Source organism: Neurospora tetrasperma, assembly GCF_000213175.1.
Source record: "Neurospora tetrasperma FGSC 2508 unplaced genomic scaffold NEUTE1scaffold_5, whole genome shotgun sequence".
Lineage (NCBI taxonomy): Eukaryota > Fungi > Ascomycota > Sordariomycetes > Sordariales > Sordariaceae > Neurospora > Neurospora tetrasperma.
In genome coordinates, this window is record NW_009799103.1 from 3004873 (window position 1) to 3018237 (window position 13365).

General features: G+C 54.3%; 5 protein-coding genes across 5 annotated transcripts; 2 read left to right on the forward strand and 3 right to left on the reverse strand.

Annotated features, from left to right (window-relative positions):
• Positions 1-276: 276 nt before the first annotated feature.
• NEUTE1DRAFT_67673 (uncharacterized protein) lies at positions 277-2108 on the forward strand (the record flags this gene model as incomplete). Its single annotated transcript, XM_009855231.1, has 2 exons — positions 277-999; positions 1083-2108. The coding sequence occupies 2 exons, from the start codon at positions 277-279 to the stop codon at positions 1914-1916; spliced, it is 1557 nt and encodes a 518-aa protein (XP_009853533.1).
• Positions 2109-2193: 85 nt separating this feature from the next.
• Positions 2194-3555, reverse strand: NEUTE1DRAFT_47379 (uncharacterized protein; the record flags this gene model as incomplete). The annotated part of the gene is made up of 1 exon (XM_009854479.1): positions 2194-3555. The coding sequence occupies one exon, from the start codon at positions 3553-3555 to the stop codon at positions 2194-2196; it is 1362 nt and encodes a 453-aa protein (XP_009852781.1).
• Positions 3556-3966: 411 nt separating this feature from the next.
• On the reverse strand, positions 3967-5390 carry NEUTE1DRAFT_67681 (uncharacterized protein; the record flags this gene model as incomplete). Its single annotated transcript, XM_009855232.1, has 2 exons — positions 3967-5089; positions 5160-5390. The coding sequence occupies 2 exons, from the start codon at positions 5299-5301 to the stop codon at positions 4065-4067; spliced, it is 1167 nt and encodes a 388-aa protein (XP_009853534.1).
• Positions 5391-5573: 183 nt separating this feature from the next.
• On the forward strand, positions 5574-11104 carry NEUTE1DRAFT_131420 (uncharacterized protein; the record flags this gene model as incomplete). The annotated part of the gene is made up of 3 exons (XM_009855233.1): positions 5574-5600; positions 5778-5964; positions 6085-11104. The coding sequence occupies 3 exons, from the start codon at positions 5574-5576 to the stop codon at positions 10890-10892; spliced, it is 5022 nt and encodes a 1673-aa protein (XP_009853535.1).
• A 401-nt stretch (positions 11105-11505) lies between these two features.
• Positions 11506-13302, reverse strand: NEUTE1DRAFT_46079 (uncharacterized protein; the record flags this gene model as incomplete). Its single annotated transcript, XM_009854414.1, has 3 exons — positions 11506-11649; positions 11720-13041; positions 13110-13302. The coding sequence occupies 3 exons, from the start codon at positions 13300-13302 to the stop codon at positions 11506-11508; spliced, it is 1659 nt and encodes a 552-aa protein (XP_009852716.1).
• Between the last annotated feature and the right edge of the window lie 63 nt (positions 13303-13365).

The following is a 13365-nucleotide window of genomic DNA, read 5'->3' on the forward strand; positions in this document are numbered from 1 at the left end:
CCCTCTACATACAGCTGCCCCATGCCATTTCCACACCTTGATGGCCTGGTGGGGTCGGGTACAGCTATAGCTCTGTTATCGATAGAGCTGTTGACCTCTCACTCATTCAGGGGGACGGGATTCATCAACAACATCATCATCTTGGAACCAACGTCACACACTCACTCGCCTTCATCTTTACCCACATGAGACTTGAGATTGTATAACGTAGTAATCAGGTAACCCTCTTGATCTAATATCTAATTGGAGTCGCCCGGTGTGCGTCTCACACTCACCATGGAAAACGACAACAAGGCCCACGAGGAGCCCGAGCAGGAATGGCCCTACCTCGACGTCCACCGACATCTTCGATACTGGAAGATGTGCATCCGAGCTCCCTTGCCTCACGTCTACCTCTCCAATGAATCCAATCGCCTGGCTCTGGCTTATTTCATCGTCAACTCAGTCACCCTCCTGACCCCGCCTCCATCAAAAAGAACGCCCGAGACCCCGGAACCTCTCATCAGCCGCGAGGACAAGCGGGCCATGAGAAAATGGGTTCTTCACCACCAACATCCCACCGGCGGCTTCTGCGGCACATCCTCGCTTGTTTTCCCGCTTAACAGCTACGACACATATAACTTTGACACCAAAACTTTGGATGAGCCAGATCATGCCGGCTTGGCCAACATCACCTCCACATTGTTCGCTCTGCAACTGCTGGCCCTTTTGGCGGATGAGGAGGATGAGGCAGCAGGGGAAAACGTATTTGAGGGCGTGAACCGGGTGGGGACGCTGCGTTTCCTAAAGAGTCTCCAGCGCGAAGATGGAAGTTTTGGAGAGGCGCTCAGTGATTTGCCGGGTCACGGGCGGTTTATCGCTGGCGGCTATGATATGCGCTACTGCTATATTGCTACGGCCATCAGGTGGATCTTGCGAGGGGATGTGAAGGAGGGAAGCCCAGGGTGGGTGGAGGATTTCGACACGGAGGCGTTGGCGAGGTATATCTTGAATAGTCAGGTATGTGTTCACTTCATTTCACTTGACTTCACTTCCTCCATGTCTACTGGTGTCGGGGGTCACGAACTAACAACATCCCCTAGACATACGACCGCGGTTTCGCCGGTAATTCCCAAGACGAAGCCCACGCCGGCTACGCCTACTGCGCCATAGCAGCCCTCACCCTCCTCGACCGCCCTCTCACATCCACTTCTTCTTCTTCTTCTTCTTCTTCTTCTGTACCACACAAATCCCCCCTCCTCCACTCCTCCATCCGTGACCTCCCCGGCCTCATCCACTGGCTCGCCTCTCGCCCCTTTGTCTACCTCGAACCGCCTCCCCCCTCTGCGGACCAGGACCCAGACACCTACATCTACCAAGAAGACGACCTCGACGACCCCAATTTCTTGTTACCTCCAACCCCCTCCGACCTCCTCTGCCTCCTGTCCCAAACCGCCGAAAAGAAAGGCCACGACAAGACCCACGTAGCCTTCAACGGCCGCACCAACAAGGTAGCAGACACGTGCTATTTTTGGTGGGTAGGCGGCGCCCTCGCCAATTTGGGGAGGTTGGACTCTTTGGTAGACAGAGAAGCCGCCAGACGGTTTCTGCTGGAGAAGATGCAGCACCGGATCGGCGGGTTCGGGAAATCCCCGGGGAGTCCGCCGGATCTATATCATAGTTTTTTTGGGCTGGCGATTTTGGGGCTGTTGGGGGATGAGCGGGAAGGGGGGAAGGTGAGGGGTTTCGATGCCGGCTTGGCGGTGCCGAGGGAGACGGTGGGGGTCATTGAGCGGGCGAGGAGGAAACTGATTGAGAGCGAGAAGGGTGGGAAGGGTGTTGTTGATGGGGGGAAGGAGTTGGACGCGGTTGAGATGGGGTTGGAGTTGAGGGGCGGTGGGGAGAGACCCAAGTGGCTGGGAGCGTGTGGGTATTGATTGACGTTGGTAGATGGGTGATGATGGTTGGAGTTTGAACTTTTCGTGGAAATAACAAAACAACGTACCAATAGCGAATGAATACCTGGTTGGAATGGGCTTTCACTTGTCAAAACATGTACATACGTACATATCTCTGAGCGATTTGGCGTGCCATCTATGATGAAAGGTAAATAATGAAGACAATTCGGGAATCCATTCGCTTATATGCTCTCACATCCAACATCTCATATTCCATATCTCATCAAAATCATGAACTCATCAAATACAAACGATTTCAAGCAGCAAGGGCATGCTTGATAAGCGTCTTGTACCCCTCCACCGCAGTCTCCAAATCGCCAACCTTCAACCCCTCATCATCACCATGCGCCACCAAGATGGTTCCAGGGCCATACAAATAACTAACATGGTCACCCTCAAAGTTAGGCACATCCGTCCCATAGCTCGCCACCATCGTCTCAAACCCGTCCACGTCGCAATTACACTCCACAGGACCATACCCGCCGTTCCACTCCATCGTGAACGCCTCGGCATCCGTCTCCTTCAAGATCTTATCCACCGCCTCCCTCACGATATTCGCGCCCGTCGTCTGGTTGCCCACCGCCACGCGGATGGCCAGCTTGGCCTGCGCCTCCTTGGGAATCACGTTCGCCGCCACACCGCCAGCAATGGTACCAATGTTCACCGTCGTGTTGCCGTAGCGCTCGCTGCTGCCTAGGTCCGCCGAAATGATCTTTGCGAGCGCCTTGACCAGTACTTCGGTGGCGCTCTTGAACAGCCACGGGTAGCCCGAGTGACCCGCGATTCCCTGCGCCTTGAGCAACCCGCCCGCGTGGCCCTTGTGTCCGCAGCTGAGCTTGTTCTCTGTTGGCTCGCCGTAGATGGCCGCGTTGAAATGCAACCGGGGCAACTCCTTCTTGTTGTTGTTGTTGTTGCTCTTGTCAGCGTCTTGATCGTTGTAAGCGGCTGAGAAAGTCTTCATCCCGTCGCCGCTGATTTCTTCGCCCACGACGAAGAGGAGCATCAGGTCGGCCGGGTCGACCTCTTTGGCGCGGATGAGCTCCTCGACCGCGACAATTTGCGCGGCCACGCTGGCTTTGGCGTCGACGGAGCCGCGTCCGCTGATGAAAGTGTCGGATGTGACTTGGTCGGACCCCTCAGGGGTGTTGATGTGGTAAGGGATGAAGGGCGGGACGACATCGATGTGCGAGGTGACTAGCACGCGTGGGCTGGACAGGTTGTGCGAGCTGGGCCAGGCGAGCACGTTGAAGCGCCCTTGGGAGTGGTCATCGCCGTCAGAACCGTGGGAAGTCTTGTCGCTTTCGAGGAATTGGGCCTTGGCTGCGTAGCCGAGGTTGTTACGGAGGTAGTCAAGGAGGAACTTGCCGACTTCTTGCTCGGTGCGAGAGATGGAGGGGATTTCGATTAGGGATTTGTGGAGGGAGAGGAGGTTCTTGCGGTAGGATGGCCCATCGTTGGCAGCGGATGAGGTAGAGATCTGGAGGGGAGAGATGGAAGCATCATCGACGATGAGTGGTTGTTGTTGGTAATGGTTGTTGTTGTCGATGACGAAGGCAGAGGTGGTGTGGGAGAGAAGGGAGGTGCCCCAAAGGAGGAGAAGGTTCGGTGTTGCTTTCATCGTTGCTGGGTATTTCCCTTGTGGTAGTCCAAGGGAATGAAGGAAATCTAAGAAAAAAAAAGTATTGGAATGGAAACTTGAAGTCATCAGATAAATATTTCCATCTCAAGTTGCGAGCTGTGACCGCAATTGCGAATGTCGAACCCCACACCCGGCCGGGTCCGCATGCGGCAGCGGGAGAGCTTCGTTCCACTTTGGAGAAGAGTGGAGAGGCCTGCGTTGTTTGGGGGATTCCCCAATCGCCGACCCCTGCGTTGCCCTGCCAAGACAAGACAAGTAAACAAACATCTCCAGGTGACAACGGTGTTTTGATTCCCGAGCACACAGACCTTGGTTGAACCCACAGCATACTCGAGTCTTACGACTCAAGTGTTGAATATCATGCGTTCTCTTTCTCTTTCCCAGTAAAACATCAAAACCCTGAATTTTCTAATACCTATGCCCTACGCCTGCCACTCAACGCCGAAACCATATCGCCAAGTCTAACCGCCAGGTCTATGTATGTATATCTACTGGAATCTCTCAGGCATCAGGTCCTCAAAGTGGAACTTGCCATCCTCTCCCTTCACCACGGTGCCCTTCTCGGTGACAATGGCATCGATGTACTCGTGGGGAGTCACATCGAAACCAGGGTTCCATACGCCGATTCTCTGGTCAGCGATCGCAACTCTGACAGACTTGCTGGTGTCGATGGAGCCATCGGCGTTAACAACAGCGCCGCTGATCTGAGTCAACTCCTCACGCTTGCGCTGCTCAATCTCGATATCATCACCGGTCTCGGTGTCAACGTCAATGCTGGTGGTAGGGGCGGCAACCATGAACTTGATGCCATGGTGCTTGGCGAGGACCGCAAGCTGGTACGTTCCGATCTTGTTGGCAGTGTCACCGTTGCGAACAACACGGTCGGCACCAACGATAACGGCGGCAATGTTCTCCTCGGCCTTGCGCAGACGGAATAGGGCGGCGGCCATGCTATCGGTCACCAGGGTGGCGGGGATGCCCTCGTGGACAAGCTCGAAGGCAGTCAGACGGCTGCCCTGGTTGTAAGGGCGGGTCTCGGTGCAGTAGGCGTGTCTGAGGAGGCCTTCGTCGCGGAGGGTACGGATGATACCGAGGGCGGTGCCGTGGCCGGAGGTGGCGAGAGATCCGGTGTTGCAGTGGGTCATGACAGTAATCTTGCTGTCGTCGGTGATCTTGTACTGCTCCTGAAGCCACTTGGCACCAAACGCACCAATCGACTTGTTGGTCTTGAGATCCTTGGCCAAAATCTCCTCGGATGCCTCAATGAAGGCCTTGATGATAGCCTCCTTGGCCTCAGCGTCCGTCAGGCCCTCCGTCTTGACACCGCGAACGATCTTCTTGAGCAATCTGACGGCGTTGCCAAGATCAACGGCAGTTGGCCTGGACTCGTAGAGATAGTCCAGACGGGAGTCAATGTACTTGATGACATCCTCGGTGCCGGTCGCAGTGCAGCTGCCGTTGTGAAGCTCAACAGAAGCAGCCAAAGCAGCAACAATGGCAATGGCGGGAGCACCTGGGGTCTTTTGTTCAGTACAGATGTCACTTGATTTCACTGTGTAGAGTAGTGCTTTGCATAAACTCACCTCTGACTCTCATGGCCTTGATGCAGTCAAAGGCCTCCTCGCTGGTGGAGACCTCATCGTAGTGGTGCTCATGAGGGAGTCTCAGCTGGTCCAGGACCTCCAACTTGCCCCGGGAATACTTGATGGCTTCGAGAGCAGACATGTTGTTGGTATTGAAGTGAGAGAGGCCTGGGGCTTGAAAGGAACCAAAAACAAACGAATGTATTGGTCTATGAAACACCAAAAAGAAAACTGTATAGGCTGGAGAGATAATCAAAGGAACAGAAGAGACTTCAGAGGCCCTCGAAGAGATGTCACCAAGTATCGTCTTCTTATTCCCCCAGCGTCCTCACTCGCTCGAGAAACTGATGATAAAAAAAGACGCCACCCAAAACCGCTTGCACAATTGCATCGTCTGATTGGCCGAGACGAACCATGCACAAGTGCACTAAGAAAAGCAGCGTAAGGCGTAATAACTAGGGGCTAAACCGAATTTGGGGCTACCTCAAGATCCTAGGGCGGGGCAGGCTCGGGAAGGTCTGGCCGACAAGGTACCTACCTAGTGGAGGTTCCTTACCTTGAGCTTGAACTCGGTACCCGCTGCCGTCACACCGATACGGGGACCTGACAGCTTTACAGTACCGACATGGCTTTGTAGTGTACGGTAACTTCAACAAAACAACTGAGTGCTTCCAAGACGACGACGACGCCTTTGCGACCACCCAACAACCTCTCAAGATAACACCCCGAGTGTCATGCCATAGATCTCGCCCCACGACGGAGCTGTCCAGTATGGAACAGCCCTTCTCGTCCTCCAAGGTCACAGGTTCGAAGCTCCCCTCCCTGACACCATCCATCTCTTCTTCCTGTCCTCCTGTTGTGTTATGACGGACCAATGCTACACCAATAGAGAAGCACTGCTAACTTGCATGTCGAACGTCCACAGTCGAGTACTTCGATCCCCACGATGTCTACAAGCTCCTTTCGCCGGGCCTAATTCCCCGACTGCCCCTCCGCGACCTCAACTGGCAGTCTCACGCAGGTCCCGTGCGATCCATCAACACACTCCACGTCGAGCTTGTTCCCGCCGACCAAGCTGGCACCGTCGATCGGTCTTCGGTTCTCTCGCCCACCCCCGATAGCAAAGCCCCAGGCCGTGGCCGTGGAGAAAGCACCGCTAGCAGCCGCGACGATGGCTTCTCCACAGCGCCCATTGGCGGTGGTCGTGGTACCCCTACTGATAATGCCGGCCCTCCAGGCGCGATTCGTCACTCTGGGCCTGGAATCACCAAAGAACGACGACACCAGATCCCCGGTCTACGGCGCACTCCCTACCTCAAGATCCTGTTCGTGAGGTGCGACGACAACGATGCATACAAGTCGACTACAAGATCCGAGATCCGCGAATGGATCAAGGCAAACACTCATTCGTTGACTCCGGGGAAAACGGCGAGCAATGCTGAAAACCACGACGCCTTTGAATGGTTGATTGTTCACGTTGTTATACCCAACACTGTCGCCGCCACCCAGCCGCGATCAAGCGGGAGCAAAGCGGCCGACTCGAGTTCCGAAAAGACTTCAGCTCTCAAGTGGCGGACTGGGTCCAGCACTCTGTTGGAGAAGCTACGCAATGACTTCAATGGTACGGGCAAGGGTGCCGTTGACCGCGTGAGGCAGATCCGCATTGGCATCAATGACGTCCCGTACGATCTCCTTCCGCGCGTTGTTCCCGCCGTGCCAACTGGCTACCAGGAGACAGAGCAGGACAGCGAAAATGCCTGGCAGGACTTGATTGGAAAGATCAAGGAGCTGATTCTATCGAGTTTCGACATCCGTGTTACCCAATATGAGGAGGACATAAAAGACAAAGATGCCCAAAGGGGTCTGCCTGGCTGGAACTTCTGCACCTTCTTCATCTTGAAGGAAGGATTGGCTCGAGGTTTTGAAAGCGTCGGCCTTGTAGAGGACGCCCTGGTTGGCTACGATGAGCTGAGCATTGGCCTAGACGCTATCATTAAGGAGCAAGCCATTTCTGGCTCGGCTGAAGCTCACGGTGGAGCTCTGCTCGACTATACTGAAGAACTCAAGATTCTTGCTGAGCAAGCTGCAAGCCAGATCTTTTCAGGAAGTATGGAGTTCGAAGATGAGGAGACTGTTGATCTTCAGACGAGCAAGCGGGTGAAAGATACGGATCCCTTTGGCGCTATTCCCATCAGTTCAACCAAGAAACCATATCGCGAACTGATTCTTGCCAACAACATTTCGCTCTTCGACTTCCGATGCTACATTTTCTCCCGGCAGGTTGCCCTCCTTTTGCGTCTGGGCAACGCCTGGTCAACGAGAGAGGAACTCCTTGCTAAACTCAAGGAACAACAAGACATGGCTCCCCGCGGCGTTGCACCCAGGGCACCACCGCCAAAACAGGCATCAGATGAATCCGAAAACCTCTCACAGCTTGCCGAGATCTGCAGGAGGACATTGGAGTTTGTTCCTGCAGTCTCCATGCTCATCCGCAAGGACATTCTAGCCGCCTTGGGACTGGTGAAGGGAGGCGTCGGGGCTGGTGATGATTTCCAGAAAATTGACCCAGTACTGGCCGAGGTCATTGACAATATCGTTGCCTCATTCGCCTTTTCCGTTGCGCAGCAAATCCTTGCCCAGACTTCCACCAAGTCTTTGCAAATCCCTGCCCCCATGCTGGCCACCTCTGGTGACAGCGAACACAAGTCCGCGATCCCGGAACCAAAAACCATGATGCATCCCGCGCGGTCGTCGTCCATCCCCTTACGCCAGTCTATACAACGTCCTCCGCCCAGTCCTGTTGGCTTTCCAGGGCCTGGTCGTAAAGACAGCGTTGGCGAGTATGGCATGGCCCAGTTCCTTAAGACGGGGCTCGAAGAGTTGGCTGCGACAAGAGCTGAGCTGTACACGCTGTCTCGAAACGTTCTCGAAGAATGTGGTAAAAGACGAGGCTGGACTAATGGTTGGGCCGCGGTACCCATCGTAGGAGAGAGCGCCGACTTGCAAGAGATCAGCCTTGACGACGAGCCCTCATCAGAAGCGAAACCCTCAACTGAGGTCGGCTCTGATCTTCAGGCCTCGGTAGCTGGTGTAGGCAACGAGTTGCTACGTACTGCACTGGACAACAAGGATGACTTCTATCGACTGTACGAGACGTTAACCGACAAGGCGATGCGTCACTACTCTGTCGCCAAGTATGACCATTCAGTCCAGGCCACCAAGGCCGACCTCGCGGTCCTCAAATTCCATCTTTCCGAGTACAAGGAGGCCGAGTATTACTTCTACAATACGATCCCGTTCTTTGGGGGATGTTCGTGGAGTCTGCTCGAGCTGTCCATGCTCGTCATGTATGCCAGGTGTTTGAAGGAGCTGGGTAGACAAGAAGACTACGTCACTAAGGCCCTTCGTCAGCTCTTGACAAAGGCTGCAGCAGCTGAGCGAGATAGGCTACAGCAAAAGTCAAAGATCCGTATCGGCAATGGGTCAGTAGCACAGTACCCAGAAAATTCGGCGATATCTGGCTTCCTCGCCGATATGCTGACCGTTTCGGCAACACTAGAGAAAGAGGTCAAGATACCATTGACCAACTTCTTTGGTGAAGTTGAGCTTGACGGACCGCCAACCTATGACGATGATCAAGATAGTTTCTCGCTCTCGCTGAAGCTTAGGAGTCTTCTCGTTGACGAGTTTGATGCAGAGTCTGTTAGCCTTCGCATATCCAGTCCCGGGTTTGGCGGCAACAAGGAGATTTGGGTGCAGGCCAAAGGCCCCGTGACAATCAAGCCTGGTCGAAACAAGGTTCCACTACAAAGCAATATGTTGATGCCAGGGAACTATGAAGTTGACCAGATCCGCATCAAGAGCAGCAATATCTTGCTGCATTTTGAACGTGAGCTTGGACAGGTGGTGGAGAAACCATTCCCCGTCCTGCAGAACCCTGTGGTAACGCTTTACCAGCGCACGAGCTCGCTTGACGTCCGCCTCTCCAGCAGCAAGGATATCCGCCTAGACACAAACAACATGTTGGAGGTCGAGGTCATGACTGGCTGGAACGACATTACGAGTGCTGAGGTGAAGATCAAGTCGGCAACGGGAGGCTTGCGGCTCCTAATGGGGGATGCTGTAATCCTTGATGAGTCGGCAGCCAAGTCAAAGAAAGCCGAGGGTGGAACGTTTACGTTTGGCGCAATTACAAGAGACAGCTCCGTCAAGATCAGTTTCCCTTTCAAGATGGAGCAGGATGTACTCCACGTTGCTGTCAAGGTTGAAGTAACATATTCAACCGATAAGGGAACCTTTACGTTCTTCAAGACCTCTTCGGTCTCCATTGCTCTTGCATTAGGCGTCAACGTCCAGGACGTGTTTAAGCACAAGGCGCTTTTCTCCCGGTTCACCGTCTCCACTGCTAGTCCCAGTCCCTTGAGGCTGTACAAGAGCGAGCTTATTCCCTCGGAACTCTTCGAGTCACATTACGGAATACCACCAAGCGACCCAGTCGCCATCTTCCCCAAGCAACCGGCCAGTCTGCTGTACAAGATCACCAAGAAACCTGGGGTGACTATTGGCCCTAACACAAAGAAGACTCTTTACCTGAAGCTCTGGTACAGCGTCTTACAAGACGAGATCGAGGATCTACTCGACAAGACCCTCACCAAAGACCTCGCAGACACACCCCTTCGGCAGTATTCCAAGCTGATCGTCTACAAAGTCCTCGCCTGGAGCCAAAAGCGGCTCACGGCGTACGAACTCGAGAAGTGCACTCTGCTCGGCGAGCTCTCCACCTCTTTTCTATCCGACGTCAACTGGGCAACCCAATTCCCCGGCATCGGGCCCACCTCCAGTTCCTCTCTGAAAGGCGAAGACAGCCACCAAATCGCTGCCCAACTAGCCGCCTTCCTCCGGTCCTGGCTCCTCGCCAACCCTGTCCTCCCCTTATCCGTTCCCAATCACAACAGCTCCCTAATCAGCACCATCCTGATCCCCGTCGACATCCCTCCCATCACCATCGTCCACACCACCGACATTGTCTTCCAACAACCTCCCTTACCCATCAACTCCACCTCTTCCTCTACCTCTCTTGACGACGTTCAAGGCCACCCAACCTTCATAATCAACCAACAACTCCCCGCCACCCTCCGGCTCAAATGGACGCGCATCTGGGACACCGTCTACCCTGCGTCCCCTCAACGCTCCGAAGACCTCGAATTCAGCTACGAGATTAACGCTCCGCCTGATACTTGGTTAGTGGGCGGTCGACGAAAAGGGCATTTCGTTATTCCCGCCGCTACTACTAGCAACCCCACAGATCAAGACGGGGAAAAGAAAAGTAGTACTAGAGAAAGTTCAACTCCCCAAACAGAAGCCGATATTCCCCTCCTCTTGATCCCGCTCAGAGAGGGATACCTCCCTTATCCAAGCGTGGATATCAAGCAGGTCAAAGCTACTGCTGTTTCTGCTACTGCTTCTCATTCTTCTTCTTCTTCTTCGACTTCTCCGACTAGAAACAACGAAGGGCAGCAGGCTGGTGGTGCAGTACAACAACCACAACAACAACAGCAGCCACAGGGACACTACGAAACAGATAATAGAAACCTTGGAGAGGTGGTGCAAGTCATTAGTGACCGGGCGAGGGTGACGCTGAGCTTGGACGCGAGCGGACCGGCGGGGGGACCGTTGGTGTTGGAGTGTGAGAGGGTGGGATTGGAGGGGGAAGGGGGGAGGGTTGTTGCTTAGTTTGGGCTGGGCTGCTTAGTGGACTCTGTCAGTCGGAACGTTGACTGTTAAAGAACGGTGACTGTTAAAGAAGAGGTGTGAAGTGGGTTGTTTAGGGTAGCCAGTTTTTTGGGGGTTTTTTTTCTTCTATTTTTTTTCTGCACTTCTGTACTTTACGATATGATATGACATGATGGCATCAACATAGATTTTCAGTATAAACAGGTTTGAACTATGTTGCTTTACCTGTACGGGAAAATAAAAGTCATGTGTAGAAATGGTGATGGGTGGTTGTGAACTGGTACGACATTGTATAAAGTATACACGCGCAGGTCTCACAGATAGGGGGCACGGGTGTTGTTGCACTGTTTTGGGACAATACGACCATAACGATACGTTTTAAAAAGAACAAGTGAGGCAGTAAGTAGAATAGTATACGGTTATAGCGTATTTTCTCTAGCATAAAAGGCTCTGTCTCTTCTCTCTTCTCTCTTCTTCTCTCTTCCTATTTCTTATTTCTTAGCCGGTGGTGGTAGCATGATTCCATAACAGATTACTAGATACAATGAGGATGAGGTATTGGCAGGGTCTATCTAGGTAGTTAGACTCGTGTGTGTGTGTGTCTCTAAACTACTTAAATACCCTCGAAGTCACCACCGAGATCATCCTCATCCAGATCGCCCTCCTGTATCTCCTTGGCCAAATCACGCTCGCGCTCTCGTGCTTCCTGGGCATTCTTAAGCTCGAGACGGTGCTGGTTCATGGGGAAACGCATCGCCTGGAAAAGAGAAGAATTTGTTAGAAAAAGTTATGGGATTCGGGCGGGGAAAAAAAAAAAAGGAACATACCTTGACACTCTCATCATGCAGAGCCAAGCAGGCGCGGATACGATCATGGAACGCCTCGGCCGGTTCGCTGGTGGCATACACGTCGCCCACCTCCTTGCTCTTCATGAAGCCGCGCTCCCTGTCGAGTGTGGCCTCGATGACGCCGTCCCTGATCGCCTTGGCCACAATGTACTCGGCACTCTCCTCGCTACCGAGGTGCAGGCGGATGCAAATGTCGCGGAGCGAAATGCGGCTGTAGCTCAGACTCATCATGCGGATGCCCGTCTTGATGACGTTTTGGCGCAGGCGCAGAATCAGGCTGTAGGTGCCGTCGCGGCGGAAGGTGTCGGCATGCTGGGCAATGGTGGTCTCGAAGTCCTCGAGGTTGCCGACGCGCACGGCGCGGACGAGCAGGAAGTACGGGTGGAGAGTGGCTTCCATGGTCAGTTGACGGAAGATGGCGCGGTCGGGGATGTCGCCCATGAGGAGCTCTACGACGAGCAGGAGCTTGGTCGCCGTCTGGCTGAAGCCAAGCGCGCAGGCGCTCGAGGGAGCCTTCCGTGTCGCCGCAGTGAGATGCTCATGGGCCTCGGTGTACCGTAGCTGAATAGCCCGGACACGGCCGAGGTAGTACAGGAAACGCGCGACCTGGTTGTTGGCAGCGTTCTCGGGGAACTGCGTATGCTGCACCAGCAGATCGGCCTGGGAGATATGCGACGTGAGGAGGTAGTTCCGGAGCAGGAGGACGATGACGGAAGCCTGGGTGTCGATATCCTTTCGTAGCACGGCGGTTCGGAGAGCGGCGAGGAGGATGGGGCGGATCGACACAATCGGCGACTGGGGGGAAGGCGGGAGGGGAGCGAGCTGCTCGGCAAAGAGCGAGAAGTAAAAGTACACCTTGGCCGAGAGGCTGTCTAATGTGCGGCGGTTGAGGGACTGGATACGCTCGGAAAGGAAACGCGACAGGGCGAATCCGCGCTGGAACTGTTTGGTGTCGTAGAGGTGGACCTGCGCCAGAATGCCTAGGAAGATGTCGATCTCAGGAATAACCTCCTTGGGTTCCTTCTTGCCACCGTTCTTAGCTGGCGACTTGGATCCCGAGTCGATCTCCATCTCTGAGCTGCTGCCGAGAGTCACATTTGGCCGGTCGACAGCGAGCAGCAGGTGCTCGGCAACTTGAGTATTGGGTGAGGACGCGGAGAAGGTTTCTGAGACGACTTGTGCGAGGATGTCGGGCGTCAGGCGTTTCCGGATCGACGAGATGGATCGCAGTGCCCGTAGAGAGAATCTGGGATCGAACAGGGCAACAGCACGGTCTAGCAGCGCAAAGTTGCTCTTGATATCTGCGCAAGCGAGTGATGGTTAGTTCAGCTCGCAAAGATAGAAGCTGGGGATTGGGAAGGTATCGTACCGCTGACGGTTTGGGCGACGGGGTCGACCTGGGCCTCAACCTCGCCGGCCTTGGTGTCGTCTTCCATGGCAATGTCACCATCGGCGTCGTTGGGAGGTTGCGCAGAGTTCTGCTTGTTCTTGGGAGGGGGGACAACGACGGTCATTTCGTCCTCGCCTTGCTTTCCCGACTTCTTGGTATCCTTGTCCGTCATGTCGAGATCCTTTCCACCCCAATAGCTTCCGTGCTCAAGTGGTTCCTTATCTAGAGCGGTTCC